General features: G+C 43.2%; 2 protein-coding genes across 2 annotated transcripts; one reads left to right on the top strand and one right to left on the bottom strand.

The window, feature by feature from the left end:
- Positions 1 to 1,142: 1,142 nt before the first annotated feature.
- LOC139211690 (putative E3 ubiquitin-protein ligase UBR7) lies at positions 1,143 to 5,267 on the top strand. The gene is made up of 11 exons (XM_070842017.1): positions 1,143 to 1,259; positions 1,605 to 1,738; positions 1,828 to 1,888; positions 1,997 to 2,092; positions 2,214 to 2,267; positions 2,376 to 2,481; positions 2,607 to 2,749; positions 3,828 to 4,022; positions 4,197 to 4,353; positions 4,457 to 4,518; positions 4,660 to 5,267. The coding sequence occupies exons 1-11, from the start codon at positions 1,143 to 1,145 to the stop codon at positions 4,741 to 4,743; spliced, it is 1,209 nt and encodes a 402-aa protein (XP_070698118.1). The 3' UTR covers positions 4,744 to 5,267.
- Positions 5,268 to 5,283: 16 nt separating this feature from the next.
- btbd7 (BTB (POZ) domain containing 7) lies at positions 5,284 to 26,808 on the bottom strand. Its single transcript, XM_070842016.1, has 12 exons — positions 26,695 to 26,808; positions 26,501 to 26,580; positions 20,616 to 20,843; positions 17,705 to 18,847; positions 12,992 to 13,200; positions 12,079 to 12,154; positions 11,473 to 11,633; positions 11,216 to 11,359; positions 10,562 to 10,751; positions 10,179 to 10,357; positions 8,749 to 9,153; positions 5,284 to 8,604 (listed from the first exon to the last, which is right to left on the bottom strand). Exons 3-12 carry the CDS (start codon positions 20,695 to 20,697, stop codon positions 7,825 to 7,827), a joined length of 3,369 nt encoding a protein of 1,122 aa, XP_070698117.1. The 5' UTR covers positions 20,698 to 20,843; positions 26,501 to 26,580; positions 26,695 to 26,808; the 3' UTR covers positions 5,284 to 7,824.
- Positions 26,809 to 27,881: the final 1,073 nt, after the last annotated feature.

Below are 27,881 nucleotides of genomic sequence, written 5' to 3'. Positions count from 1 at the left end.
GGATAGGTAAACAGGTAAATGTCCAAATACCTCCTTTCTTAGACCAAATCTAAGTCTTTTCACTGATGTGTCTGGTGTGTTTGTTTGGGTTGCTAAATTGTTTTTTTAATGGATTGTCTCTCAAATATTCACTTTAACTGCACATGTCTTGTCTAACTTGTTTATCTTGACCACATGCCACCATAACCTCCATAGCCGGTGCCTGCTGATATGGTCATTAGAGACATATCATATAATCATTACATACTTAAATACAATTTAATGCAAACAATCTATTTAGCTTAAACTGTATATATTCAATTTCTGTGAGTGTGGACATAATTTGTAATGGTGTGGCCTCGCTTTTTCCTTTATAAATCTAAATAATTCTACCTGCTGGAACTGAAACCTTTGCTGAAAAGATATTAAATGTTGATCGGAGGTTTATGATCCCACTGGGGAGGGTTTAAAACTGTAAACTTAAATGGTTTTGGGTCCTACTTTCTGATAATGCAGCCTTAATAAAATGGTTAATAATTGCAGCAAATAGTTTTGTTAATGGTTCACACATCTACTAATGCACTCTAAATGAGTTAGTTATTGATAACATCCAATATTGGGTGTCAGGTTGTAAAAAAAAAATCCCTTTGGTTGCCATCCGTCCTTTCCATTAGCCAATATTGACTGAATCAATGTTGGTCATTAATCAATGAATGCTTAATAAGTCGTTGTTCCATATCTTGTGCAACCCTTTTCTGGTAGTGTTCATTTCTGAGTTTTTGGCAAAGTGACAACTCTCCAGTTTTACCCACTGATGGCTCTTATCAAGACATGATTAAATGATTAATTAACCATTGATTACTATTGGTTACCCGGCAACTTGTAAACATTTTATAAAGTGTGCCTTATTTGAAAGTTGTATCCAAAACAAATCAAAGTAATCAAATTTAAAAGTAAACCTACTGAAACCATAGATATAGTAAATCTAATAGCACCATTAAATAGCAGCAGGCTCCGTGTATCGATTATTAATCAGTCTCTTGCGTCACTTCCTCCACGTGGTCTCGGCCCAAACTCCCGCCCGGAACAGTCGTTTGTCAACACTGTTGTTTCTCACCGGAGTCTGTGTGAGTCTTTGTGTCTTTTTACTCTCTCTTACCAGAATGGCAGCAAACAAATCCGACGCAGACTTTGACGATTTCCTCGCCTCCGAGGAGGACCTGGAGAGCGCCCTGTGCGTGCTGGCTGGAAGCGACCCGGAAAACTGCTCTTATTCACGGGTAAGAAAAGCTTCCTGCCCCGCAGCCCTGCAGCCGTCGGCTCCATCCGCCTGCTCGCTTTTGTCCCAATGCAGCAGCAGCTTGAGATGTGTAGCTGTGTGCACGTTGTGACTGTGTGCAGTGTGTTTTATATATGTGTGCTGCTATAATTTCTCCTAAGGGGTTTGTACTTTCTGAGGGGAACTGAAGAGTTAAACTATGTTGAAATTATTGTCCTTTTGGTTGGTGCAGTATTTCTAACCTAACCTGCAAAAAAAAAAAAAAAAGAATATCCTAGTGTTTTTATTATTGTCATAGATAATATATACTGCTGCATATTTCTACATGCTGTGCTTATTGCTGCAGGGCTATGTGAAGAGACAGGCTGTGTTTGCCTGCAACACCTGCACTCCCAGTGCTGCAGAGCCTGCTGGGATTTGTCTGGCCTGTGCTAATAAATGCCACGATGGACATGACATCTTTGAACTGTACACCAAAAGGTATTTTGTGTTACGATAAAGCAAAAAGCAGGATTGAGTTTGTGTGCTTCGGAGTTGTTTTTATAATCTTTTTATTTTTCTGGATGTAGGAACTTTCGCTGTGATTGTGGAAATAGCAAGTTTGGAGACTTTACATGCCAGCTAATTCCTGTGAGTCCTTTGGTTTTGACGCTGTTTCTAAAGTGAGTCTGTATCCCCCAGCCTGTCTGCCACTGATGCTCTAACTGATTGGAGGTATCCCATCTTTTGCATTCACAGGCCAAAGACGAGCAGAATGATAGAAATCACTACAATCACAACTTCAATGGCTGCTACTGCACGTGTGACCGGCCGTACCCCGACACAGACGATCAGGTGCTCCTTTTTATTTTATCCCTGATCCCTACTGTAGTTCAGATCATTTGGATGAAATCTACTGTTTATGTTTGTCTGTCATCTGTTGTGACACAAAACACCTTTTTAATTACCCGAACAGGCCAACGATGAGATGATTCAGTGCGTCGTCTGTGAGGACTGGTTCCATATCAGGGTAAGCACAAGTCATATTATTAAAATGAAAGGATTGATTGTAATTTCCATTTTATCACCACTTTGAGTCTTCTTCTCACTGTGCAGTCATTCTGTTTGTCTTCGACAGCATCTGGGTTGCACGACAGTGGAACCTGAGGAGCTGCAGGAGATGGTGTGTGAGGCCTGCATGAACAAGGCTCCTTTCCTGTGGACGTATGCTGCTCACTTTGCAGGTAACTGTTGATCCTGGGCTGCTTGTTACAAGTCAGCAAGGACAATCCCGCACGTCTAACTTTGCACACATTAAACTGTAAAATCCAGAAAATCATATTTTCCCCGCCTTGCCTTTCGTCTGCAGTGCCGCCTGTGGTCAGCGTCAGTCGTCCTGAGGAGGACGTAGACGTCGATGTTGAGGAAGAAGCAGAGAAGGAAGCAGAAGCCACTGAGCCCCGTCAAAGAGATGAGGCACCGTCCACCAGTGCTGAGAGCACAACGCAGGAGGTGAGAACCCCCCCCCCCCCCCCCCCCCACCTCTGTTTCTATGTTATCATGGAGGGTTCGCCCTTTTAGGAGGGAACACAGATAAAGAGTTAGTGAACAAGAAGACCTACCGACTCCAAATCTGTTCTTTGTTGTTGTTTTGATTTGTGCTGAGCGTTCACACCATAGGGGAACTGAAGGCGGTTGCCAGAGTCAGAAGCTTATAGTTACAAAAAATCCTGTGACATGAAGGCAGCATTGTCATACTCCACTATCCATACACACACATGCATGTGTCAGAAAATGGAGAGAACAGGAATTTAGGTTTCCTCTTGTTGTTTTTTTTGACATGATAACAACATATAAGTCCAAAACCCAACTTATTTTTCTTGTTACTTTTTCATTCATGGTTTTGTTCGTATTATGTATGATTCAGAAAAAATAATTTAACGTGTCTTGTACACACAAATTGCACAAATTCACAAATTGCACAAAACTCATAAATATTCATTGTTTTGTAGATTTTTTTGTATTTAAAGATCAGATTTCTGTCAGTTTCTGTTCTGTTTGTCAGCCATGGTTGGTATTGTCTGGATATAAACTAACTAACTAACAAAAAGCTGAGTGAGCATCGTGTGTGTCTCCATCAGGTGTTTACTACTTATGGTAGTCTGGTGTTTCTGACAGTTCACTTGTGTATATGTACTCCCCTAACAAGGGGACATGGAAGGGTATTTGCTAGGAAAAAGGGCCCTACGACACAGTGTAGGAGTGTTCACTGTGCAGCTTCCCTCTGTGGAGATGCTGTTTTTGCTGCCACAAGATGGGGCTGTAGGGTAATGAGCAGACTGCAGCTCCCAGCTGTCCCCTCCTCTGGGTAATTAGAGGAGAAATGACCCATGAGGCGCTGCTTCTCCTGCTCTGTAGACTGCGTTGGCTGGGCTTCACAGGACAGCTTACTGTAAACTGGTGATTTTCATCACCCAATCATCTCGTCGTGTCAGTCGCCTTGAGCCTTCCCCCGGATGAGTCTGCAGTGCTGTTTTACAAAGGCCAGGTGTTACCATCTGCTCCTCCTCTGTCGTCATTTATTTCTTAGGAAGCTGCAAACAGGAGTTCCCCTTGCAAGCGGACCCACGAGGAAATGACTGGCAGTCCCGCAAATGCTGCAACCAAAGCTGTCGTGTGCACACTGAAGGAGCTGCAGGCCCAGGGGCTGCAGAGGCTCTCACAGGGAGCGGTGTTCTGGCCTTACAGTTGGCGCTCAGAGCTCTGCACCTGCACAGACTGCAAGGTAGGCCACAAATACTAGTGCTCAGATTATAATGCAGGCTTTGGCAAAGGGCACAAGAAAGTGCACGTTGCAGGTGTTAGCTCTACATGTGATCCTGGTTCGTGTAAAAGTGTTATGAAGTACTTAAGCTTCTTTTAATTAATGTTTCCCAACTGTGTGTGGATTGTTGAGCAGAGGGCCTACGTAGCTGCTGAGGTGCCGTTTCTTATGGATCAGACGGACACCATTCTGGCCTATGAGAACAAAGGCTTGGATGAGCCGTTTGGGCAGCACCCACTGATGGCGCTGACAAACTCGATGAACCGTGTACAGCAGCTGGAGGTCATTTACGGTGAGCGTGGGGAGGGCAGAGGGGAAGACGCTTGGACAATCACGTAAAGTGAATTTTATGGGTGAGGCCATTGATTGAAACTAATCATGTGCTCTTCCTGCAGGTTTCAACGAGCTGACTACTTCGATCAGTGCATTTTTAGAAGAGTGTGTTGCTGAAGGAAAGGTGAGAAATGGATTTCAAGGTGCAAATATAGTCTGAACATTTAGGATTAATCACCTATGAGGTATCTGTTCATTTAGTATTCACATTACTGGGTCTTATCCCTCCTTCCTCCGAATCTCAAACCTGCTTTTTCTCTGTCAGACGGTCACAGTTGAAGCCGTACATCAGTTCTTTGAGGAGATGCGGGCTAGAAAACGACGCAGAACCAATGCAGGATATCAGTAACAAGGAGGCCATGCTGCCATCATATGGTGCTTTGAATGAATGTGCAACTTGAAAGATAAACCTTTTTTTCTCCTGTTGAATAAAGGGCTTCTTGCTAGAACCAATGTGACCCTAATGCTTGAACTATTAGTGCAAAGAGTACTGACTGGCAGTGTTGTAAAATGTGACATCTAGGTTGAGGGATTGTGTGTGTGTGAGTATCATGTTCAGCATTTTTACGTGATTTATAATGATGCCTCAACTTCTGAAGCTCATAATGAAAGTTTACTTGAAGTATTTATGAACAGAAGAAATTGTTTTAGTACTGTTTGCTTTAAAGTGTCTTTCTGTAACATTACGAGAGTATTTCAAACGTGATTCTGCCACATGCATTCCTGTAAACATATCCAGTGCAATGTTAGGAGGTTTCCTGGTGGCGACCATTTGAGACAAACCTGTTTGTAAAAGTGCCGTGAAGAAATCACTGTTTTATGTGGAATCATGTTCCAAATAAAGTTGTCACGTGTTTCTACAGCACAAAACAACCCAACTGAGATCAAATGAATTCCATAATATCAAACCAGTTTATTTTGAGGATGCCCAAGTTGACCACTGTTACGCACCTTCTGAGGTGACAGTAGAAAAATAGATTCAGTGAAACTAAATGCAACCTAATATCAATCTACAAACATGTTTTCTATGATACCATACAAGTACAATGTACCTGTTTAGAATTCAATACAAGCAATCACACATTTCAGATGGTTCAATTTCCAAAAAAAAGGTGCTAAATAACACTATGTACACAAAACGAGCTACATGTGATTTCAAAGAACTATCTGATGCAGGCTGGTAAGCTGGTAGAAAAGAGCTTGCATAGACATCAAAGTCACTTCTCCAATAAAAGCCCAGCCGCAGGCGGGGGAAGGCACTGACTTCTCTACAGCAAAGAGCAAAACAAGGGCTTTTATTAAATGGAACATTGTCCTGGAAAATAAAACAACTACCCAACATGAACATGGGGAGGAATCTGGAGTTTTGCATTTTTTCCCCATGAAGCAAACTAGATGGAAAAATGATTTTTCTGCTTGGCAACTTCATCACTGCTAAGCTGAGAGCTAATGTCTTCAGATCCTCTACATATTCCTGTTACTTAGAAAGTAAAAGGAAAACAGGGGGAAAAATGTCTCTACAAACATGGTTATCCACACCACCTACAACATTGAACAAACTGCCCTAATGCATAACATTTAAGAACAAAATAGATTCTGAGACACAATCTTTATGTTTTATACCACACATTCTTAGTGAGATTTCATGACAAAGACAAATACACAGTGTTGTCCACTACAGTAAAAACACAAACCTTCAACAACCACTAAAAAGGTGATAGAAACCGTTAAAAATTCATCAGAACATGTGGAACTCAATTCATTATATACAATTACCATTGGAGATATGAGCCAGCAATCGCCAACTTTTCTTCAATATAAGATTCCTTTTGTTCAAAATTATTTTGTTCCTTTTCCCTTCAGCTAATAGACAGGTGGCTCCTACAGTGCAATGATACTCGAATGTGAGGTTGTGTGCCAGCTGTTGGCTGTGACAGGCTTTTATGTGTGTACTTGCAGGGTTCTGGAGCTACAGCTGCTGCGGCTCTGTAACAGTATATTTAACAGCATCAACACTGGCTGTGCAGGTCCGCAATCTCCCATGAGGTGGCAAGATGGAGGCCTGATGTATATATACATGGTTTTAGCATTTGGGTTCTGTTAAATCCACCTCTACCACCCAGAAAAACTGCAGTGAATGTGTCCAGAGTGAACAGAACAGTCAAATAAGCAATTAACAGGGGTTGCAATATAATGACATCATACTTAATTGAATAAAGGTAGCTAAAACTGAATATTCCTAAGCACTGATTAAGGCTTTAGATTTGATTACTTGATGCTATTGGATTAAACAGAGGAGAGGAGGGAGCTCTAGCACACTGACCACCGCACTCTGTGCCAAAGACTCGCGGGTTCTCTGATATGTACAAACAGACCTGACTAAAGATGGGAGTGTACAGTACTGAGATTGTCTAAACACCTGTGTGTATCAAAGTTATTCTCGCACACAGACACGCGCGCACACACACCTGTTCCAGCTGAAAAACCAACAAATCCCCAGCACTTGATCACTAAGTCAGTTGCCATGGCACCCGTGTATTTTCCACTGTATCTCAGTAATGAACCTGCCTGTGATCCTTCTGCCCCCACCCCCGAAAACGATAGGCTTCAGCGTCTAAGCTACACACTCATGGGCTGTGATAGTTAAAGCCTGACACAATTATCAGACTGGGTTACAGGAGAATGAAGAGCTCTGATGACCTACTTCCTGTCAGATCCAATTCCTGCTTTGTGTGACCAAGCCCGGCCCATTACTCATCGGCACTGCAGAACCAGGGCCAGGAGGCAAAAACTAGTCAGGTGGGTTGCTATAGGCATGCTACAGGAAGAAATGGAAATACAAGTCAGGTAGGAAAAGAACACAGCCAGACGAATTTACATAATTTTATCACAATACTGTGTCCCAGACTGGGTGCCATTGTTTGCTTGTGTAAATTGAGATTTCCATCCTGACGTCTATGCTGAAGAAGACAACAGAACTTATGAATATAGTCTTTGTTAAACTGTCAGTTCATAACTGAGCTACATTTAGTGTTGTGACCTCCTCATGCAGGATTCACACAGCATAGAGCTAACTGCTTTCTTTCCAATCAAACGCAAGAGATGAATCCATCCCAGTAGGGCCTGAGTCATCCTCTAAACCAGCAGGACTAAGCAGACTTGCAGAGATCAATTACAAGCTTTGACAATTAACCTACAGCTCTTACTCTTTCCATACTCTGACTGTGTGATGGATAGCACAGTGTGGTAGAGGTAGGACAAAAGGACAGATCCTATAAATAGCAACCATCGACCACCCCTTTTCTCTGCTCCTCTCAAACACACACACATATACGCAGGCACACATTTAGTGCTATGCCATCCATTGTGATGGACAGCCACTCATCACACTTTCCCTTTTCTTAACTCAACCCCTGATCCTCAACTGGGGTTAAAGTGCAGACTTCTTATAAGGGTAGTCAGGCTTGCTGGGTGACCTGCGGTCCCTGGCGATCTCCTCGCTGACACTGTTCCTGTGAGGCTGCTGGAGGGGCCCCAGGCCTGATGATTCTCCAGTTAGAACCATCTCCTCTGGGGCATCTCTAGATCCTGTGTGCCTCTCCTCATAGCTGTCCATATTCCCGCTGGGAGATCGTAAATGGCCTAAGCCATGAGTCAGGTCTGTCTCATTTGAACGTCCCCTTGGGATGTGTCCCATTCTAGGCTGAGCCCCAGAGGGGCTGGCTAGGACTCCGTCATGCCTCTGAGAGGTCATACTGAGGACATCAAGACGTAGTGGGTCTGGGGCAGTTCGTCCCTGCGGGTGACCCTGGGACTGAGAGTCAGAAATGTAGGGAGGTGGATAAGAGCTGGAGGGGGTGCAGCTGTGGCTGTAGAGATCTGGTCCTGCAAAGGAGGGGAGAGGGTGAGTGGAGGTCGGGGTTGCAGGTCGGCACGAGAAGTCATACAGGTCAGGGAATTCGGCTTGAGCCTCCAGCTTGGGTTCAGGGGCGTGTCTCTTGCAGGAGTGGCCGTGTCCTGGACCGTGGCCATGGCTGAGGCGGGTAGAAGGGCAGGGTCCATGGGGAAGATGGTGTCCTGACGGAGCCATTGGGCTGTGAGGGCCTTCCCTGTCCATCTCTGCCATGTGCTGCTGCTCCCTCAGGGACATGACCGAGACACCCAGCGCAATGTCAGGCATGAACTCCCTCATGACAGGCTCCATGCTCATCTGCATCAGAAAACATATACAATGTGTGACATCATCTGACAGTTGAGCTAATCTTGATCCCACGCACAAACCATGACGCTGCATATGAATAAACAAAAACGTAGCACAAGGACTCTAGGAAGCAACACACACACACACACTCACCACTTGCCGGTCTGAAAGCAAAGCTCGGCCCATAGCCTGTGGGTTGGTGCAGTCTGGGGGTTGGGGCCTGGGCACAGAGGAGTAGTCTGAGCTGCCATGCTTGGCCGCTGCATGGCGCTGGATCAGGGTACGGTTGCAGGGGTAGGAGAAGGAACGGGTGGGGGTCGGCATGGGTACACGAGGTCGCCAGGCACCCTTGAGCTGAGCATGGCTGGGTGTGGCAGGGGGATGGTATGGGGGAGGTGGAGGAGGTAGGGGAGGATGGAAGCCCGCTACCCCTTCCAGCTCTGCGAACATGCTATCCATGGCTGGGCTGCTGTTTACCCGACACCGACCCACCTGGCGCAGAGCCAGAATTGGACTCTCATCTCCAAACCGTTCATCAGGGAAGAATTTGTATGGGTTCTAAAAAGACAAAAAAACAAAACAAAAAAAACAAGAGCTTAAGAAATTGATACTCATTGTGGTGCTGACAAAGCAAACCATACTGTACGTTTTTTCTGAAGATTTATCTGCCTGGGGTTGTTCAAGGTCTATGTCTGCTGAATTACTAAGGACTATGTGTCCTCAGCCTCATCAGCCCTGTTTGTATCCCAGCCTTAGCGATCTCATCCCTCTAACCCAGGGGTGTCAAACTCAATCAAAGAAAGGGCCAAAATTTAAAACACGGTCTAAGTCGCGGGCCAAACGGGCTCAACATTTAGTGAAGACTCTAAAAGTGACTCTTTTATTATAGTATATAATATAATATAATAATAATAATATATATATTATCCAGAAATATGAATTTAAACAGCCAAACTTCAACAACTTTTCCTCAATAAAATAAATAGAATTTTAAATAATTTTTTTATTTTTTGTACTATCCTGATGTTTTGTCTCATAGTGTCGTCTTATATTTATATTCTTTAATTATGGCCACATCAGCTCCACAAACAAGACACATAGGTTCACCTGCGACAGACAAACAGGTAAAACTCTGCCCCCCACCTGCTTTGAAAGTCTCTGTTTTCAAAGTCCACTTTTCGTTTAGCCATTTATTTTGGGGGGGGGCTAGCTTAATGGCGCGCTTCCACTAGTACCTACTCCGTACCTACGCCAAGTAGAGCTGAGTAGGTACTAGTGGAAACACGCCATAAGTGTCGCTATAACAGCGCTGACCGATGCATTGATCCGCTGATCGGTGTGTCATTATACCTGCGGGAGGAGGGGCTGCTCAGGTCCTGACTAGCGCGGCAGCTGTTCAGTGCATTGTGGGATTTGTAGTATTAGAGGTGAGAGTGCTGTTTACCAACGGGCCATTCTTAATAGTCACATGAAATTATCTCGCGGGCCGTATATAATTTTATCGCAGGCCGGATGTGGCCCGCGGGCCTTGAGTTTGACATATATGCTCTAACCCCTGAGGACAAGCTCTGCTTTCTGCTAACCTGCAGTAGCTCAGTGGCTCCATCTGCCAGACCAAACTCCCTCAGCACCCGCAGCTGCAGCTCATAGCTGACGGTGGCTCCTTCACCACAGTTGAGAGCATAAGCTCTCTGGACCTGCTCTGTGTGTCTCAGTTCCTGCAGCCTCCGAATCATCTCCTTTACCACCGACAGCTGAGGCACTGAAAGATGCACACAATACAAACATGAGTGGATTTTTCACTTAAATAAAGTCATATTATAGCTTGAAAGTTTATTGCTCAGAAAATTCAGCTGAGGAGCTCAGAGTTAGTCACAGATCAGCATCATGTTTAAGTGTAGTTTGAATTTTTGCAGACATGAGTGCTAGGTTGTAAAGTTTGGTCATCCCTCAACAATTTTCTTACCTGGAATTTCATTGGCCACAACCGATGGAGCTGTGGTTGAGGCGCTTGCCATTTGCTGGTGGTTGATCATGTGACAGCACTGAGGCACAGCATTGTTGACCATGTAGAGAGTGTCTGGGACGTTGGACATGCGCACTAATCGCAGACGCACCAGGTCTGTCTGCTCCACCATCATTTCATCAAGCACAGACTATGGACAGGTAGACGAGAGAGGGGAAGTTTGACCAGAAATTCTAAAAAATAAAAGTCCTATATGCAACTCAAGGACACTGAGACAGTTTGCAAATTAGTTCCACTTGATTGACACTTCATCTAATAATGACTCTCTCTGGTCTAGGGATATGTTCATAAATATTCATGGCCCTGGGAAGGCCTATGAGTTATTAGGAAAGTGTGCAAATGGACATAAATTGAATTTCAGTCAAGATGATGGAGGCAACTATTAAAACTGGTGAGTATGCATTGCAACATGGATTATTTTAGCACGTCTGAGCTATGAAAAGGTCTACAAATTTTCCCCAAGGCTCTTAATGGTTAACTGGCCCTCTTCACAGAGCCTCTACTTTCTTTGATGATAGCTATATGGGGCACAAATAATCCACCGCTTCCTGCAATGCTTGGAAGCTCCATTAATCAGACGTGAATGAGCCATACCTTAGCCTCCTCCACATAAGGAGAGAAGAGGCGCGGGCGCACGTAGATGCCGGCGTTCTTCTGCCGTAACCAAGCATTGGCTTTTCCCCCTTCGGCTGTGGGCAGCATGTCTGACGGAGGGGTGCTTATCAAACCCCTTTTAAGCTGTGAACAGGGTGAAGAATATGGATCAATGCTCAGTTTATGAAGGTCGTGATAACTCAGGTGCACATTGAGTCCCACAGCAGATGAGAAAAGGCAGATAAAGTGTCATGTACCGCATCAGCGAGGACGTCACTGTTGGGAGGTAAGATGTGCTCAGTTCGGATGAAGGGCAGGAGAGGAGACAGGATCTCCTTTAGCTCCTCCACATCCAGGTCTCTCCTTTTCACTCCCCTCTTGTTTACGCTGTGGGCCGTGCCACTCAACAGGTTGGGCTCTAGGTAAATGAGGACAAGAGCAGACATTAGCAGATTTTAACTTAATGCATATAATCATGACTATGTGTGCAACTATAATTAAGCTTTTATGCATTTAAAAACAACCTGGCTATTTTTCACAATGTTCAGGCAATTTAACAAATCACACGGATGAATATTGTATTACATGCAGTTTAGCTCAGCTTCAAATAGCAGGTTGCTAGTATTACAACATCATGAGTAATAACCTTGACCATAAACACTGCAGAGGACAACTGCTTACTAAGTCAGAGCACACAATGACATTGCCACTCACTACGAGGCCACTTCCTGCTGACTTGGGTAAAGTTTGGCTGCTTTTTGCAGTGCTTTTAAGTGTATTTTGGAGGCTCTGGTAAGTGGGTAATTTCCTCAGAGCCATTCGGGGGGCTGCTCAGAGGGTAATTATAGAGTGTATTATCTTACCCCTGTCTGCCATCCTCTTAATAAGCTGCTGCTCGCCCCACTTAACAACATACTTGAGAATGTCCTGTTCACTCGCCTGTGAATAAAGCCATGGTACAGAGAAAGAGAAAGACAGGGAGAAAGAAATATAGGACAGGGAGAAAGAACGACACAAAAGCATTAATAGGACAAGGTTAGATATTGTCAAGAACAAAACTGGAAAGCTGTTAAATGAGGATAAGGTGGAAATACAATATGTCCAGGCCGTGTCTCAGCAAAGCTCAGGCCTGGTTGGTTTGTGTTTGTGTAGCTGAATTACAACACATCACCTCAACCATCTGGTCTGAGGCCCAAGTAGCTTGGCAGTGCAGATGATGGCTCAGCTTTGATTAGTTTTTGGGTTTGAAGGCATTTCCCTCCAGGGAATGGTGTTACTCAACTTTGGAGACCCTGAACATTGTGTGTGTGTGTGTGTGTGTGTGTGTGTGTGTGTGTGTGTGTGTGTGTGTGTGTGTGTGTGTGTGTGTGTGTGTGTGTGTGTGTGTGTGTAGTGTGTGTCTGAGGTGATGGCAATTTAATTTATAGAGCTCATTTCATTAAAGTCAATGTGCTTTACATTAAAAATATAAAAATACAAACATGAGAACATAAGCAACATAAATATAAGAATAGAAGTTAAAAAAAACCATTGCAGAATATATAAAACATTAAACATACCACAAAACAAAAGAAAAAAAAACATCAACACAATCAAACAGAAACCCGTGTAACCAGCTGTACAAGTGCGACCTGACAAGTACACACACACAAATTAACCATACGCCTAGGAGGCAGATATTCTGTTAATGAGTGTGTGTGTGTTTGTACTGTATTATCAAACATTGATGTCATGAAGAGTGACAACAGACTGACAGGTGATGCTCCGTCTCATTACCTGTAGGTAGTCAGACTGGATTGCACTGAGAAGGTGCTCCTTGCCAAGCTCATAGAGAACATCTGAGGTGACAACCTGACTGAACTCCTCACACAGGAAGTGCATGGCCTGCCTGTGGACCCACTTGGAGCCATATGGCTGAGAGCTCCACTTCAGGATGGGGACGAGTGAGTCCAGAGACAGGCTTTCCACAACAATGTCCTCGCAGCCTGACAGAACCAATGAGATAGACAAGCAAGGTACGCTTAGATATTCAATCAAGTCACTTTATGAACACAAATACATCACATTATAAAACAAGTACAGATATTAAAGACAGCAATACAATATTTAACAAAAGAAAAGAAATAAAATTGAAAATCATGTGATGGAACGATCATTGCAAAAGGTACAATACAAAAGGTAATTCTGCAGCCACTGCCAGACCATTGGCAGCTTAGACTTGTATTCACTGACCCAGGGAGTCTCCCCCTAGAAGCCCCCACATCCTCCTTGCTGTGTTTTCTAAATCAGAGCACATACCAGAACAGCAGGCAGCGGTTTAACTCTGTAACACACAAACCCACAGAAATGCCTTTGATACCTTGATGTGTTTCAGTCTCAAGCTGCCTCCTCTTAACCGTGATGAGTAAACATAGCAGCCTGAGGAAATGTGCTGCCGCTACACACATACACACACACACACTTTTGTGCATAATTCAAAAATGCATTAAAAAGCCACAGGCAGCTTAGGGAATAATGTACCTGCTGCTCTAGCCATTTAAAAAAAAGCAAAGTTTTGAAAATTCAGCCTACCCCTAAACTCACACTTATTCTAAAAGGGATCCATTTAGGCAGAATTAAACCTCCTAACATCCACTCAGATTAACACATGACTGGCTAGGTCAAGCTATCTATGCCAAACTCCACCATGGCAGAACGTCAGTGGCTCTTATTTTCAGCCTTTCTCTGATCAATAACATTTAATACAAAATGGACATCAATGGAGATGAAGCCAGACTGACTGACGTCCAGTTAGAGCTGCTCTGAACTGAGACACAAGCTTGCCAGCTTCCTCATTCCAGGCCATCCTGCCCATCAGCTCATGGCTGGGCCAGCAGCAATGCTCCTCTGGGAAACTCTTATCTTAAACCGGGAGATCTAAGCTGCCTTTCCGCCCCCAAACCACCACTCTGAACTTACACTCTGGGAAACTGGACACCAGACTTGAGAGTGATGGCTCCAGCTTTTGCTTTTGAATCTAAAGCTTCATATCCGTCCAAGCCCAACTCAAACATGTTAAAGATGAACACATACACACATGTAAGCAATAACCTACATGCACATAAATACATGGATGCTCACACTGATGATGCACTTCCTGTTTTGGGCTCCTTCAGAGAAAGTTAAGAGAAAAGCAAACCAGACACCTGCAGTGTTTTAAACGAAATCCTGCAACATCTGTGCCTCTGTCTCCACCACTCGTCCCTGTGCTGTCTGTCTTCTTAGAAAGTGTTTTTGCTCATGTCAGTCTATCACCTTTCATCTTTGCCCTCTCCTAAAAGCAGACACACAGGCACACCTTCAGAAGAAGCAGACAATTCCCCACTTGGGACCAGTGGCACAGGAAAGCAACAGCTCCGCTCTCTTTTAGCCCATTAGAATTCACTGCGAGAGTCAGTCTTTTAAAATGCAGCACTTTATTATGAGCCTGAGATTAGAATCAGCATTATATCCAATACTAACCCACGTCCCCTTCTCTCCACGGGTGGTACACCACATTCACTGGGGCTTAACTGAATGACAAGAACATCAACCTAACATCAGTAACAACAACAGCCAGCTCTACATTAAACTAAGTTAGGAGGACATATGCATTTTGTCTTGCTGTTATTATTTGGAGCGCTCTGTTTATGCAGCACACAGTCTCTACAGCCACTTAAAACATCAACTGCACTCAATGGCCTGTAAACAAGCCTGTGGATGTAAATCATGTCTGATGATCACTCAAGGACTGGGACTTCAGTCAACACACTCCAAACACAAGACAGGGCACTGAAAGCATTGGTCAGTCATAGAGCATGGAGAGAAAAGAGATACTACAGTGCACATGCTAAAACCACACCAACAGGCAATCATCTCTGCGGTGCAATAAAAAAAATTAATAAAGCTTTTAATATTGGCTGCTATTTGAGTGAGATGGAGTCATAAAGGGATACACATCTTGAGGATTAATAAGGAGGAATGACAGAGATCTCAAATGCTCCACAAAAACCTCTGTGGGCCAAAACTTCACACAGCCAGAGGGTAGCAGTCGAGGAGCACACGAGGAGGAAGACGTTGTGACAGATGAGAAGGCTATCTCCATATGAAACTAGTGACATAAGCCTCTCTGCTGCCTCCTGAAGAGACGTGGCAGATACTTAAGTCTCCATCAATGGTATTAACTCTGATTTTTTTTTCATTTCAAGTGTTTAAGTTTTTTTGAATTAGATGTAAAAGAGAGATCTCATAAAGTGTATAGTAACAGGAAGTTACAAAATAGACAAAGAATGGAAACTTGGATAAAATGACACCGGGGCGACCTCAACCATCTCACCACATTCCACATTGAGGTTTCATGGGAGCTGATTAGAGCGATGCAGCAGAGAGGGAGGATAGGGGATAAAAATACCCTCCAGTAGGGGTTTGTTGAGAAGGGGGATGGGAAGGAAGAGGAGGTGATGGTGTGCTGGGATGACACCATTTGGCTTCTACTGCTCGTCGGCTTAAGCTGCCAGAGTGACCCTGAGAGACACTAGAGCCTGAGGGCGGGAGACGGTGTATAACCGGTTTTGTGTATGATGTTTGTATACAGTGCTATTCAGATCACTGCACAGGTCTTGAAAAGAAGAGTGGTTTTTGGACTTTTCAGTCAATTTAGTTGCATTTCAAACTATGGTTTATAAATCCCTGTGTTAGCGCAGCACACAGAGAGGCTCTGAGTACGTTGCGCATCTGCAGCTGCTTCACAGTAAAAGCTCACAAGAATCTGAGTGAAAGTAAGGCACAAAGGAAGGACGTGTCACTTTCATAGTAAAACAGCTTCATGGAAATGTTTTGAGCTGCATACAAACTATACTGAGTGCATTCTGAATGTTGAATATCCTTGTAAACTTGGTGTTTTAAGTTGGAAATAATATGGTTTTGATTTCATCACACAGCATGATGCAGTGAAATTTTATGCTTAAATCATTGAATGCATCTCATATCACCATTTCAATATTTGACCAACTAATTCCCATCATTGTGGCCCTATGAAAGATAAGATGGGTTTAGGATATGATAGCAGTGTTGAAAGATACAGCCTCTCTGGATCTGTATAGTCATGACAGGCAGGCCAAATGCAGTACTTTGTGTGCATTTGAAATAACATATTGAAAAGGTTATTCTGATTTACAAAGAGTTTTGTTAAATGTCCTGGAAAGTGGACAACCCTCTGACATGAACCAGTCACTTCATCACTCTGACCTCCTCCAGAGTGGCATGTCTAACCATGGCTGTAACCTTTGGCATGTTACTGGGGTCATTCTGAAACAGGGGCGAGAGTCAAAAAGACATCTGTGACATCCGAGTAAAGATAGACCAGTGACTAAGTGGACGACCAGTGACGAGTTGTTGACAGAAGCTCAGATGTGCTGCATGTATCAGACAGTAAGCTGTCTGCCCCTGGAGACACACACAAACCCTGCAGCCTACATCAATCTGTTACTGGCAGCCGCAGCTCTAACACCCATCACATTCAGCCAAGCTGTTTAACACTAGTCTGGTGTGCACAGCCATACTGCACATATGCCAGCATATGCATTATGCAGTTTTAAGAAAAGGTTGGAATATTAAGACAATGAGTGTGAGACACATGAGATGTATAGAGGGAGAGATTCAAGTAGGCATTAGTCTTGCAAGGCTTAACTCAAAAATCCAGCCAGTTATGACAAAATCGAACTCATTAATGAATCCACAAACACTGACACTATAATTATCTCAGTCCAGACTGACAAATTAACTATGAAATTCATGGCAAATGCTATTTAATTGCATTACCACAACTTCTATTGAGGGTTTGAAACAATTTGTCTAAGCTGAGACCTTAGTCAGTGTACACATTATTAAAGAATGAAACCAGGCTGAAGTGTGAGGCAGATTACTCTCAAAAGTGGAGCTGGCCAATTAAACAAATTTATCACATTCGCTGAAACATTGCGAGTTTCTTTTTGTCTTGAAGTTAGTATATTACAATTTAAAATAAGTGTCCATAAAATGAGAAAAGCTACAGCAAGCTTTGAAACAGTAATTGAAACAGCTCTCCAGTATCTTTACGTTTTTGTTAGCTGTAATATAGCAGGACAAGCACATCAGAAGTGAGTCTGTGAAGAATCTCAGTCATCCAGGTCATAGTTATTCCTTAAGAGTTGAGCAAAAGTAAACTTTTGCCTAGAGGCGAAACGTCTTAAAGTACCTTCAACAAGTCCAGTTGACTTTTGCTCAACTCCTAAGGAATCAGAAGTGAGCCAATATGACATTGGAAATACTTGCACCAATGTTAAAAAACATATCACATTTATGTTTCAAGGTCAATTTGATAATATGGCTTCATAAAGATTTTAGTGTGGACAACATTTTCTTTCTATCTCATGGAGCAATATTGATTTTTGTGTATGTGCATTTTAAGTGTGTGAGATTGATTGTGTGTACCTTGAGCCAGCATACTGAACTCCAAGAACAGAGCGATATGGTACAGCTCCATGGCCTCCTCTGTGCGTGTGCTGGCTCCACGACCCCCAGACACCAGGGCCTGGACCTCACCGAGGCTACCTGCTGAGGGACTGCCCCGCAGCACCAGCCCGAGCTCCACCACATCTGTGTACATGCAGTGGAGAATAACCTGCACATATTTCCGTGGGATGATGGACTCATCCAGCACAATGCGGGTGGGGGTCTGCAATGTGCGCTCTGTCATTTCCTCTCCGGTGCGGATGCGCCTTTGCAAAAGGTTCCTAAAGAAGGGAGAGCGTGCTGAGAGGATAGCTTTATGAGCCCTAAGGTCCTCGTCTGGGGTCCCGGGGAGCACATTGCCTCCTGAGCTCCCTGTTGGTACTGCAGCCACAGCCCCTCGCTCATTACAGCTCTCTATCATCTCAGAGTCTGATGAGAAGCTAAGTAGAGCGTCGTAGTAACACATGTAGTCAAACAAGCCCTTCATATCAGCCTCCAGGGAGTTGGGTGTACCAAACTCCTCACTGAGTTGCACCAGTACATCCACGTTCTGCAGCCTGGTATCCTCCGCTCCGCCCACTCCAAACTCCCCAGTGTACAGGTAGTGAAGTAGGGCAGAGAACATGGGCACATCAATGCCAGCTGTCTCAATGTCCATGAGAACCTCTGCTCCATAGCCAGGGGAAGAGGACAGCAGAGTCTTGAAAAAAGGGCAGCGGGCAGCTAGGATGGCCCGGTGAGCTGGGAAGCAAGTCCCTTGGAAGATGAGGTCCACATCAGTACAGTACTTATGCTGGTAGAGGGCAGCCAGATCCCGCTGCAAGCTAGGTGCTTCGGCACGTGCCAGGCTGGCCTGGAAGCTCAGCTCCTTGAGGGCCGCTGTGCCCTCATATTCCTCCACCAGGGCATTTGTGTCACGGACGTCCCACCCCGACAAAAGCTCTCGCATCTGCCGCGCATGATCTGCTGAGCGGCTGGACTTTCTCCTTTTGATGAACCTCCGTTTGAGGGTTGCCAGACCAAGGCTCTTCTTCTTCCTGTCTGTGGGCCTCTCATGTCCGTGCTCAAGGCTGTATAGCTTAGATTCCCAGCCATATCCCTGCTGAGAGTAGGATGAGGTCCCTGGAATGAACACACAATGCAAGTTAGTTTCATAAAAATTGTTTAAGAATTTATACAAACAAAAATCTTAACATATGTTGGATATGAAGTTAGAGACTTCTCATTATTAAAGGACTATAATAGTTTTTGCTCAAAAACTGTTATGGCGAGACACTAATTTTTTAACCTAAACACCAGTTCACTCTTGAGGCCAGACTGCTGGAAACACAATCTGCCTCTAGCACCCTTGTGGTGTGGCCAGCTCCGTCAGGCCAAGCACACAGTACCCTGACCCAGCTACCAAAGCATTTGGATCCTGTTCAACAATAGCAGAAAAAAAAGAAAACGAATCACTTTATTTAGTTTTGTTTTAGACCAAACTACGGTTCAGCACAGACCAAGAACCAATTAGCTCATAGAGGACTTTGTCCTGCTTTGTACCTCAGCCCATTCGCATACTTGGGCCCAATCAATTACACTAAACAGCAGTTATCCTTGGCTTGAGAGACAGGACTCGCACGTCAGAAGAAGCTCTGCCAAGGAGATCCTCTCTGCCTGCCCTTCTCTCAGCATCCATCAGTGTGACCCAAATAGTAATCATTCTAACACTGTGAATCATCTGTGGCCCAGCTCAACCAAGCAGCTCCAGGGCTCTGAGTAAACCACGGAGGGGCTGCAGAGTAAATTTGGGTCCTTTAACAATACTATGACTTTCAAGAAGTCGTCTACAAAAACCCCAAAGCCATTTTGAAAGTGAAATAAGCAATGTTTTTGTTAAGGACAGATTTATTCAAATTAATCTCCGAAACAGTTCTCCAAACCCTCTGGCACTTAGGGCTGCAGGGGAAGATTTAAAAACCATAAAACAGAAAGACTCAAATGGTTGACAATTTAGGAGTAACAAATTTGCCTCCTGACATGCCTCAGACACAGACAGTGATCTCCAGCAGCCACTCAAAACCACAAAATATATACAAGAAATACAGAATGATATCTATCTATCTATCTAAATAAAAGCAATACATGCAAGTAACTAATGTAACCTACAGTATATGTCAGAAACATGCTAGCTGCAGTAAAATGACATCACTACTGTTGAACCTAGAGGTCTGTAGCCGAGACTGTACTGTTGTGCCATTCAGTTAAAAAAAAAAAAAGTGACAGCAGATTAGCTCCCATCCCGTCTGATAGCCAGCAGCCTTATCATGATCACATCACGACAACAGCACACAGTAGCAACAAACAAAGAACAGCCAGACTGCAAGGCTGGTGCTCTTACACTTGGTAGAAGTTAATTATAAACTCTGCAAGTTAATAATTCTTAATGCAAGTTTGGTTAAACGCCCACGTTGGTCACACGTTTCTTTTCATATCTGCCTCTCATTATACATAATACTACCATAAAATCCATAGAGCACAGAAAGTACATGCATTGCTTTTTAATGCATTTGTGCCCATTGCACGAGTAAATGGCCCAGTTCAAGAGCTCTCATACATAAAAACATTCACCTGATCGCACCATTAGTTGTCATGGAGGCAGGTTATTCTAATCTTAAGTGTGTGTTTGGCAAAGGTAGACCCCCATTGTGTTTATACATGGTGTGCCAAAGTGGGATCAGGAATACAGCTTTAACACTTCACTTAAGTTCAGAAGACAATTGGACAGAGAGACAGAGATGTCATATATATTTGCTGACTGAAAATACAGAATCATCCATGAGAGTTCACTTTGTGTTAACTGTGTAACCAGTCAGAATGCCCTTAATAAATCCACAGATAAAATACCTACCTATAAAAGTCTGCTGTGCATGTGCATTTCCCCCTATGCGTGGGGAGCATGAGTGTGGATAGCTGGATCCATTGGCACCCATCCTCACTTCTCTTCACTTGCTATTTGGGGGTCCCCCCTCTTGCTGAGTCATTCTGCTCAGACAATGTATTCCTCTCAATCCTCAGTCGTGGGTCAAGCACAGATCCTCCAGGGCGTCTTCAGAGCCCCAGGCCCAGCCTGCCATGCCTGGAGGAAGGAAGATAAAAGGGGACAGAAAGAAGAGTAAGAGAGATGTTTAAGTCGAAGAGGGGGTGCTTTTTAAAATGTTGCTGACTAGCAGCTTGCAGGGATAACAACATGATGAGTTTGGACTGTTTGGTCAAAGATAAAAAATGGCCAAGGGCGTCAATGTCAGGTAAGCTAAGCAGAGGGACATCTATTACTATCTATCACAGTTTCAGCCATATTGATTTCAGTGCAGTCATGAATCATAGCTGCCTTGGCAATTTTAAAGGCCTGAAATTTGGGTTAAAAATTGGGTTGAGGTTTTTTTTTATTATTATCAGAATGACTGTCTTTATCAGAAGACTATTTTTTCAGATTTCCATCTATAAACAGTGGCTTAGGTTAACAGAGACTTCCTCTGCTCGGCCCTCAGGGACCACTGACTGGCAGTCAACAACAAATCAGTGATTTTTGGAGGAAAGTACATCCCACTCTGCCTTTCCTCATCTTGTCCATTTTATTCCTTTAACACTTGGTGTCGAATGAATAATTTGGATGTTTTTCCAGCTCAGTGTGTACAATTTTAGTGACAATTCATTGACCAATCTCATGTCAATTAGAGGCAAGCAGTTTAGTATCACATTTTAATGACTACAGAAGTATCTCTGAGCTAGCTGTCAAACTTTGGATCTCTATTTAGTTCATGTCAGTACAGTCAGACTAAACACTGTGAGATGATGCAAATTCACAAATCAGTCAAAGATTGTGCCATGCCATTTATACAGTGCATCCCCAATACTTCTGTTTGTATTATGACTTTGTAGACAGGACAACATTAGTGCAATACTGGATTTTATTAAGATTCATTTTTGGGGGGGTTATTTAGGTAGTAGCTGGTAGAGAGACAGAACAGACAGGGCAGAGAGAGGGCATGACATGTAGCAGGTCAGGTTCAGATTTTGACTCAGCCTTGTGGTACACACTCTACCAGGTGAGCTACTGAGATGCCCCTACAATACTGGATGTTTTATGTGATTTTTGTACCAACATGATGATTTACTTTGATTTGTTGGGAAAATAATCAATTAGATATTAAATTAAACAGACTTTGAGAGAGGATTTTATTTATGTCACGTATCTCTTATATGATGCTAATTATACAGGACAAGAGATTAGATCATTTAGGTTGTTAATTTATATGGTCTGGTTTATATGGTCTGGTCACACAAACATAAACCCAATGAAGAAATCGCTGTGTGACAGAGGTGAGCAGCTGAAAACTGCCCCAGACAGTTATATTCCCTCACACTATTCTTGCCAGCAACGGCGCCAGTCATGACACTTCCTGTAACTTTTCTTTTCTCTCCTTTGTACGATCACTGGTAAAAATCTAACAGAAAACAGGGCACGTCATTAATTAAGCATACCCATAAGGCTATTAATTACAAAATGAGTGTATCTGGCTTCGAAGGAGATCATAATTATTTCGATTATTTTTAAAGCCAAAGGGACAGGTTTAATTTTCCATGGCACTAATATCTTGGTTAACTTTGCATTAACATACCCTTTTTAAACATTATTTAGAGTCGTGGAAATATACTTCTCATCATTCTGGACCTTTAAATAACTCTCACTACATAAAGTCATTCATGCACATTTCGTCTCTTTCCTATGTGAAACCAGAATGAGAACTGGAGTGTGATGGGAGATCCGTTATATCTCAGCCTACTAGCTTTCCTGCCCACCATACTAATAAATCATTGTGTCTGCCCCTGTAGAGCAGCACTTCGCAGCCCCCCAAGGGTTCAATGGAAAACCACAGCCTCTTACTCCACAAACACAAATACTCACCAAGCAGTCACACTGGAGAACTCCAGTAAAAATGTTGGTTGATCTTTATTTCATTAGACTTTAAATAAACATCGTCTTCACAGGGAATTCATTTGGACAAAATTAGAAATTGAATTTGAATATGTAGGAGAGAGGAGGAAGCCCTTGAGATATATACTGTCTTGTTTACAAAAGAAGGTGTGGGAAGGAGGGAGGATAGGGGGGGTCCTCAAAGGAGCACAGGAGAGGCAGAATAAAATAAAGCAACCAACACATCAATTGAACAATACACTCACTCCCAGCTAGGCAGACTCACAGCTTTAACTCATTCAAATGAGTGAACCAAATTTAACTTTAGCTGCAGTGCAGAATTCCAAAAGCATAATTTAGGACAGCTATTTCCTTGAGACCTGACTCACACTATTCAATAAAAGGCATCTCTGCCATAATCTCTCTGATGTCGAACATCAGGACACTTTTCCGCAGTTTAGACTGAAACAGTGTGCTGCTCTGTTGTGCTCAGGCAGGGAGCAGAGGAGGGCAGTGCCACAGACGGGGGAAGGCAGACGCCAGCCGAGCTGGACTATACGTCCCTAATGAGAGGTGACAGCAGACACTCCCTACCCCCACCTCTCTCTCTTTCTCTCGATACACACGCACACACAAAAACACACACAAACACAACCTTTCAAACTGCTCACCTTTCCTCAGTCCTTTGGATCATTTCATTTTATTTAAATCAGCCACATGCGGAGGTTCAAAAGACAGAACCCCAGCCTCCCATAGAGCATTACCATACAAAAATGCTTGGCACAAGAGCAGGACCGATGTATTATTCAAATGACAGCAAAGGCACTTTATCAATCATTCATGTGGATTTCCTCATCATGGCTTGAGAAAAGGGAAGCGGTAGGTATCTGGATTTCCTTTCCTGTCAAAAACCCCAAATTTCAGCAGCACATTCTGATTATTTCAGTGCTGATTTTTACAGGTCATCCCACTTAACCAAAGCTCTGGTAACGAAACACACACAGCCCACATTTTGAATCAAAGTGACAGCGGTAATGAAGTTACGACAGCATGACAAGACTTCAGCAATCAGAAGTGATGTGAAGAATTACTTGGGCAGTGTAGCAGATGATTGAGAAATGCCTTTCTGATAATGTAACAGTTTGTGAATATAAACACACACACCGCTTCTCTCAAATGGAAAAAAGAAATCCAGGTGTCGTGTTCTCCATTGGCTGCACTCTGTATCCTAAGAGTGAAATGATGAAATCATCACCTTTTGATAGTAATCTTTGTTAGTCTCAATGACGCAGGCCCTAATCCTCTGAAGAAGAGCAATCACTGTGCCAGTATCACAGTCAGGCCTGAATGAAAGGGCAGCGATTGCAGAAACCCCCACATGCTTTCATGTCTAAAATTACACTGTTGCTGCAAAGTGCTCTATATGCAAACCTCCCAAATACACAGCTCTTCAAAATAATTTCTTCAACAGGGGATCAACAGGGTCTATTGTTGGCATGTTATTATGTCATGATGTCCCTTCACACTGATCCCAGCAGAAATGTAGATAAATTACTTTCTTTCACATACAAAAAAAAGAAAGATGCTGGTCTAGTCCAATTAGAATAAAAAATATAATTATATTATTTCGACTAATCCCTTATCATAATTGCAGTTTATAACAAGTTTAGGAGGATAAAACGACAAAAAACAAGAAGTTTTGCTGTCACAAAAGCTGTTAAATGATGTGTGGGGAGAATTGGCCGTTATGTGCTTCGCTAGCCAAGCTGGACAAAAATACTGCTTCAAGCAGTAATTATAGACTGTTTGACTCTTTGGATATTTGATACGATCAGAAGCGGTCTAAAAAGGGTCATAATAAGCAATCCAGCGGGGAGCACAAACCAGAAATTTCTAACAGAGTGACCTCAATGGTACTGATACGTCTGCACCCATTTCTCAGCAAGATGAGCAAGAGGAATTTTAACCACAGGTGAAAAGAAAACTGAATTAATGACTCCCCCTAAGATAATAATGATGTCATATTTTGTCTGACATGATAGGTGAAGAGACAAAAGTCTGTGTGGCAGAGCACACTGCTTACCTCTGCAGTGTTTTTGCCAATCAGGTCAATCAGTCTAACAGTTAATCAGGCCATTCGACTGATTACAGACTCTGCCGGGAGAGGTACAGGAAACTACAGGAATCAGAACAGGCTGGAAACAGCAACACACTGAACTGACAGACACAGACAGACGAGACAAAAGTCCCCACAATGATGACTCATGGTGGGCAGCCTCTGGATTAGCCAGTGTCAACCGACAGTATGAACCATAGTGCTGCATATTTGGGATTTCGCGGACAACATTGTCAGCTGATGCTGATGTTTTTGCTCTGGAGGCCATGACACAAACAACAAGGTGGATATCACGCATCATTTTTCATCAGCACCGACCTGTTCTTTTCTACCTGGCTGAAAACATGACGACATCTAAAGTGACACAGAATAAATGGATGAATGTCATGCTCCAGGTCAGCTTGCATAAAAACACTGAACAGGGCCTTCTTGTCAATAAAGAAATGTTAAGTGTGCACACACTAACGACTATACAAACACAGCCAGGCAGTCAATCTCCAGAGAATGAATGGCAGCCCAGGAAACAATAAGTACTTATTTTAAGTGAGTTGTCAGTGCTCCTTGTTGAATTCACCGTCCTACTGGCCAGGGTAAACAGCATCCAGGCCAAAGTCCGGCTCATTCAGTTACTCTGTGGCAAATACTTGCAAGGTTGCGGCCTTTCGGGCCAGTCACAGACTTCTGAACATGTAACTCCAATAATTACACGTCATTATATGACCCTGGGGCACTGATATAAATACTAGACCTGGTAAAATAACAAACCTACATGCTGAGGAGTGCATTGAATGCACCTTTGCCAAATGAAAAGGTAGAGAGACACTAACAGGTTGCCTTTCAGAGGATGTACAGAGGGCTCACCAGAATTTCAGTCAGATTACCACAGGATTATCACGGTGTGCATATGGCTCCTCACCACTTAAATAGATGGTGGAACCAACAACTATCATATGCATAGTTAGAGAAACACCTTGGGACGGCAATACAAACAGGATTCTTTGGGTGGGTTAGGCAAGACTGTGAATGAGACAGGAGAGCTAAAATAACGTTTCCCTGCAAATCTAAGTAATTACTGACCTCTAAATCTGTACTGGATACTTTCTGACTACAGAAAATTACTGTAGGACTTTGACACACCAGTAAACCATTATGCACAAGTAGGTATAGACTGCAATAGCTGACAGGCCACATTGTTGCCATAGCAGATCTATCAACAACTGCCTGACACAGAGGCAATAAACAGCAACATGTAGGTTGATGCGCAGAGTGAAAATGCACTTTCATCCCAAACTTTTCTATCGATCTAGCCTCACAAAATCGAAAGAGGTGCCCCCTTCTGCAACCCGTGCATGCAGAAATCAATCTTTGGCGATGGCTTTGTTAGCCTTACGTTAACGCGGAGCTATTGTTGCTCCTCGGGCTACTGGTGGGCTATAGCTGCTCAGCGGAAGCTTTGGCTAAAAGTGCTTGTAAGAGCAAAAGCCAAGTGGGCTGAATGTCTCAGCTGATAAAAATGGGAAGTAGTGTCTAAATATTTCACAACAACCTAGCAAGAGGAGTCATATTCACCCCAGCCCTGTAATTAGTAGCATATCCTAAGAGGCTAGGCTATCTCTGCTGTGTCGCTTTGACTTTACCCCTCGGAAACAGCAATTTACTTAAGAGCAGGATGCGACGCAACTGTTGAAAAGAAAACATTTACCAGAAAGTGGAGAGCTTCGTGGGCATTATTTTTCTTCGTATGGTCTCGTAGTTTAGGCAGTACTCCGACCCAAGTTGTCTCTGGCAGAGAGAAAAAATGCAGCTCAACACCTTCTTTTTCCAACTCTGCTCATTACGCACGACTCGACGTCAACGTCCACATTTGATCCCTAATGTGCGATAATTTCCACTTACATCGACTTTCCGGCGAATTCCTCGCATTCACCTCGACTAAAAACTAGACCTAAACCGTTTTTATTCTCGGCTCGGTTCGGTATTTCCCCATAGTAGATAAAACGCCTTGTTGGGTGGTTGTTATGGCCTATCCCAACGTTACTCGTTTCAAGCTAGACAGTATATCAAACTTCGCTTCTGGTAAAAACTTTCAAAATAAAGGCACGGACTGTTACAATTGTGCACTAGCAGAGAAATATGTCCGATGAAAAACTAATGTTACATATTCTACCTTGACTCCAAATAACTGTTGGAGAAACATTGAAATACTCGTCGTGTTAGATAAGGTAAGCCTACACTGTGCCTCTGTCACGCCTTTAGTTTGGAAGTACAGTAACCTCGTTTCCTGTATTACTGTGAGCTTTACAGGCCCATCCGTGCTCCTGCAGCCTGAGCAATAACACGTTTGCGAACGTCCTCTAGCGGCGTGTGTGTGGCAGTGGACACTATGTGGACTACGTACACGTCAGGATATTTTATTTTATTCATATTTTATTCACTCATTTTAATCATGTTTTTCCTTTGATGAGAAAGTCAGGTATTTTAAAGAGGGCTGAGAATACGTAGGTGCGTATGGCAGTGAGCCATTATGGTTGACAGGTAAGTATAGTATAGTTTAATAGAAATACACATAATTTCCCAATGCAACATATTTTAATTATTCATTAACTTTTATCAATTTTATATAAATCTGTCAATGTGAGATTACCATGATTTAGTCTATATGGCAAATTCAGGCCATAAATGCATATTAAAACTATGTAGCTTTATCTATTTACCCAATGCACATGTAGTAACCCCACTGCAGTACGCTATAATTTGCAAACTATTTTTTGTTGTGTAATATGATTTTATTTTTTTTGATGAAGCTAAAAAAATAAATCATTAGAAAAGTCATTATTTTAAAAGAAATTGTATCAGTAAAGGCGTTAGAGCTGAAAGTGGCTGCCTCTCATCTGATTGAAGTTCTTTTGGCCTCCTGCTGAGGGCGACACAGTACATCTAATGCAGGCCAAAACCTCCTCAGCATACATATAGCTTTCCCCTTTATTCATAGTCTGCGGACTCCAAGGTCATTTAGGCAGTTGTGCTATAAACGGAATCCCAGAATAATTTTATACATTCAAAAACCCCTGAGACTTCTCATA

This window comes from Pempheris klunzingeri, chromosome 13 (assembly GCF_042242105.1).
Source record: "Pempheris klunzingeri isolate RE-2024b chromosome 13, fPemKlu1.hap1, whole genome shotgun sequence".
NCBI lineage: Eukaryota > Metazoa > Chordata > Actinopteri > Acropomatiformes > Pempheridae > Pempheris > Pempheris klunzingeri.
The sequence above is the reverse complement of the archived record's forward strand: the minus strand, read 5'-3'. Positions and strand labels throughout refer to the sequence as shown.

Excerpts from the sequence above, each read along its gene's own strand:
- LOC139211690 (XM_070842017.1), top strand. The coding sequence starts at position 1,143 with ATGGCAGCAAACAAATCCGACGCAGACTTTGACGATTTCCTCGCCTCC. Across the intron at positions 1,889-1,996 it reads TTACATGCCAGCTAATTCCT|GCCAAAGACGAGCAGAATGA; the intron begins GTGAGTCCTTTG and ends TTGCATTCACAG. Across the intron at positions 2,750-3,827 it reads CTGAGAGCACAACGCAGGAG|GAAGCTGCAAACAGGAGTTC; the intron begins GTGAGAACCCCC and ends TTTATTTCTTAG.
- btbd7 (XM_070842016.1), bottom strand. The coding sequence starts at position 20,697 with ATGGGTGCCAATGGATCCAGCTATCCACACTCATGCTCCCCACGCATA. Across the intron at positions 13,201-17,704 it reads GTTCAGTATGCTGGCTCAAG|GCTGCGAGGACATTGTTGTG; the intron begins GTACACACAATC and ends TGGTTCTGTCAG. Across the intron at positions 9,154-10,178 it reads GAGCCACTGAGCTACTGCAG|AACCCATACAAATTCTTCCC; the intron begins GTTAGCAGAAAG and ends TTGTCTTTTTAG.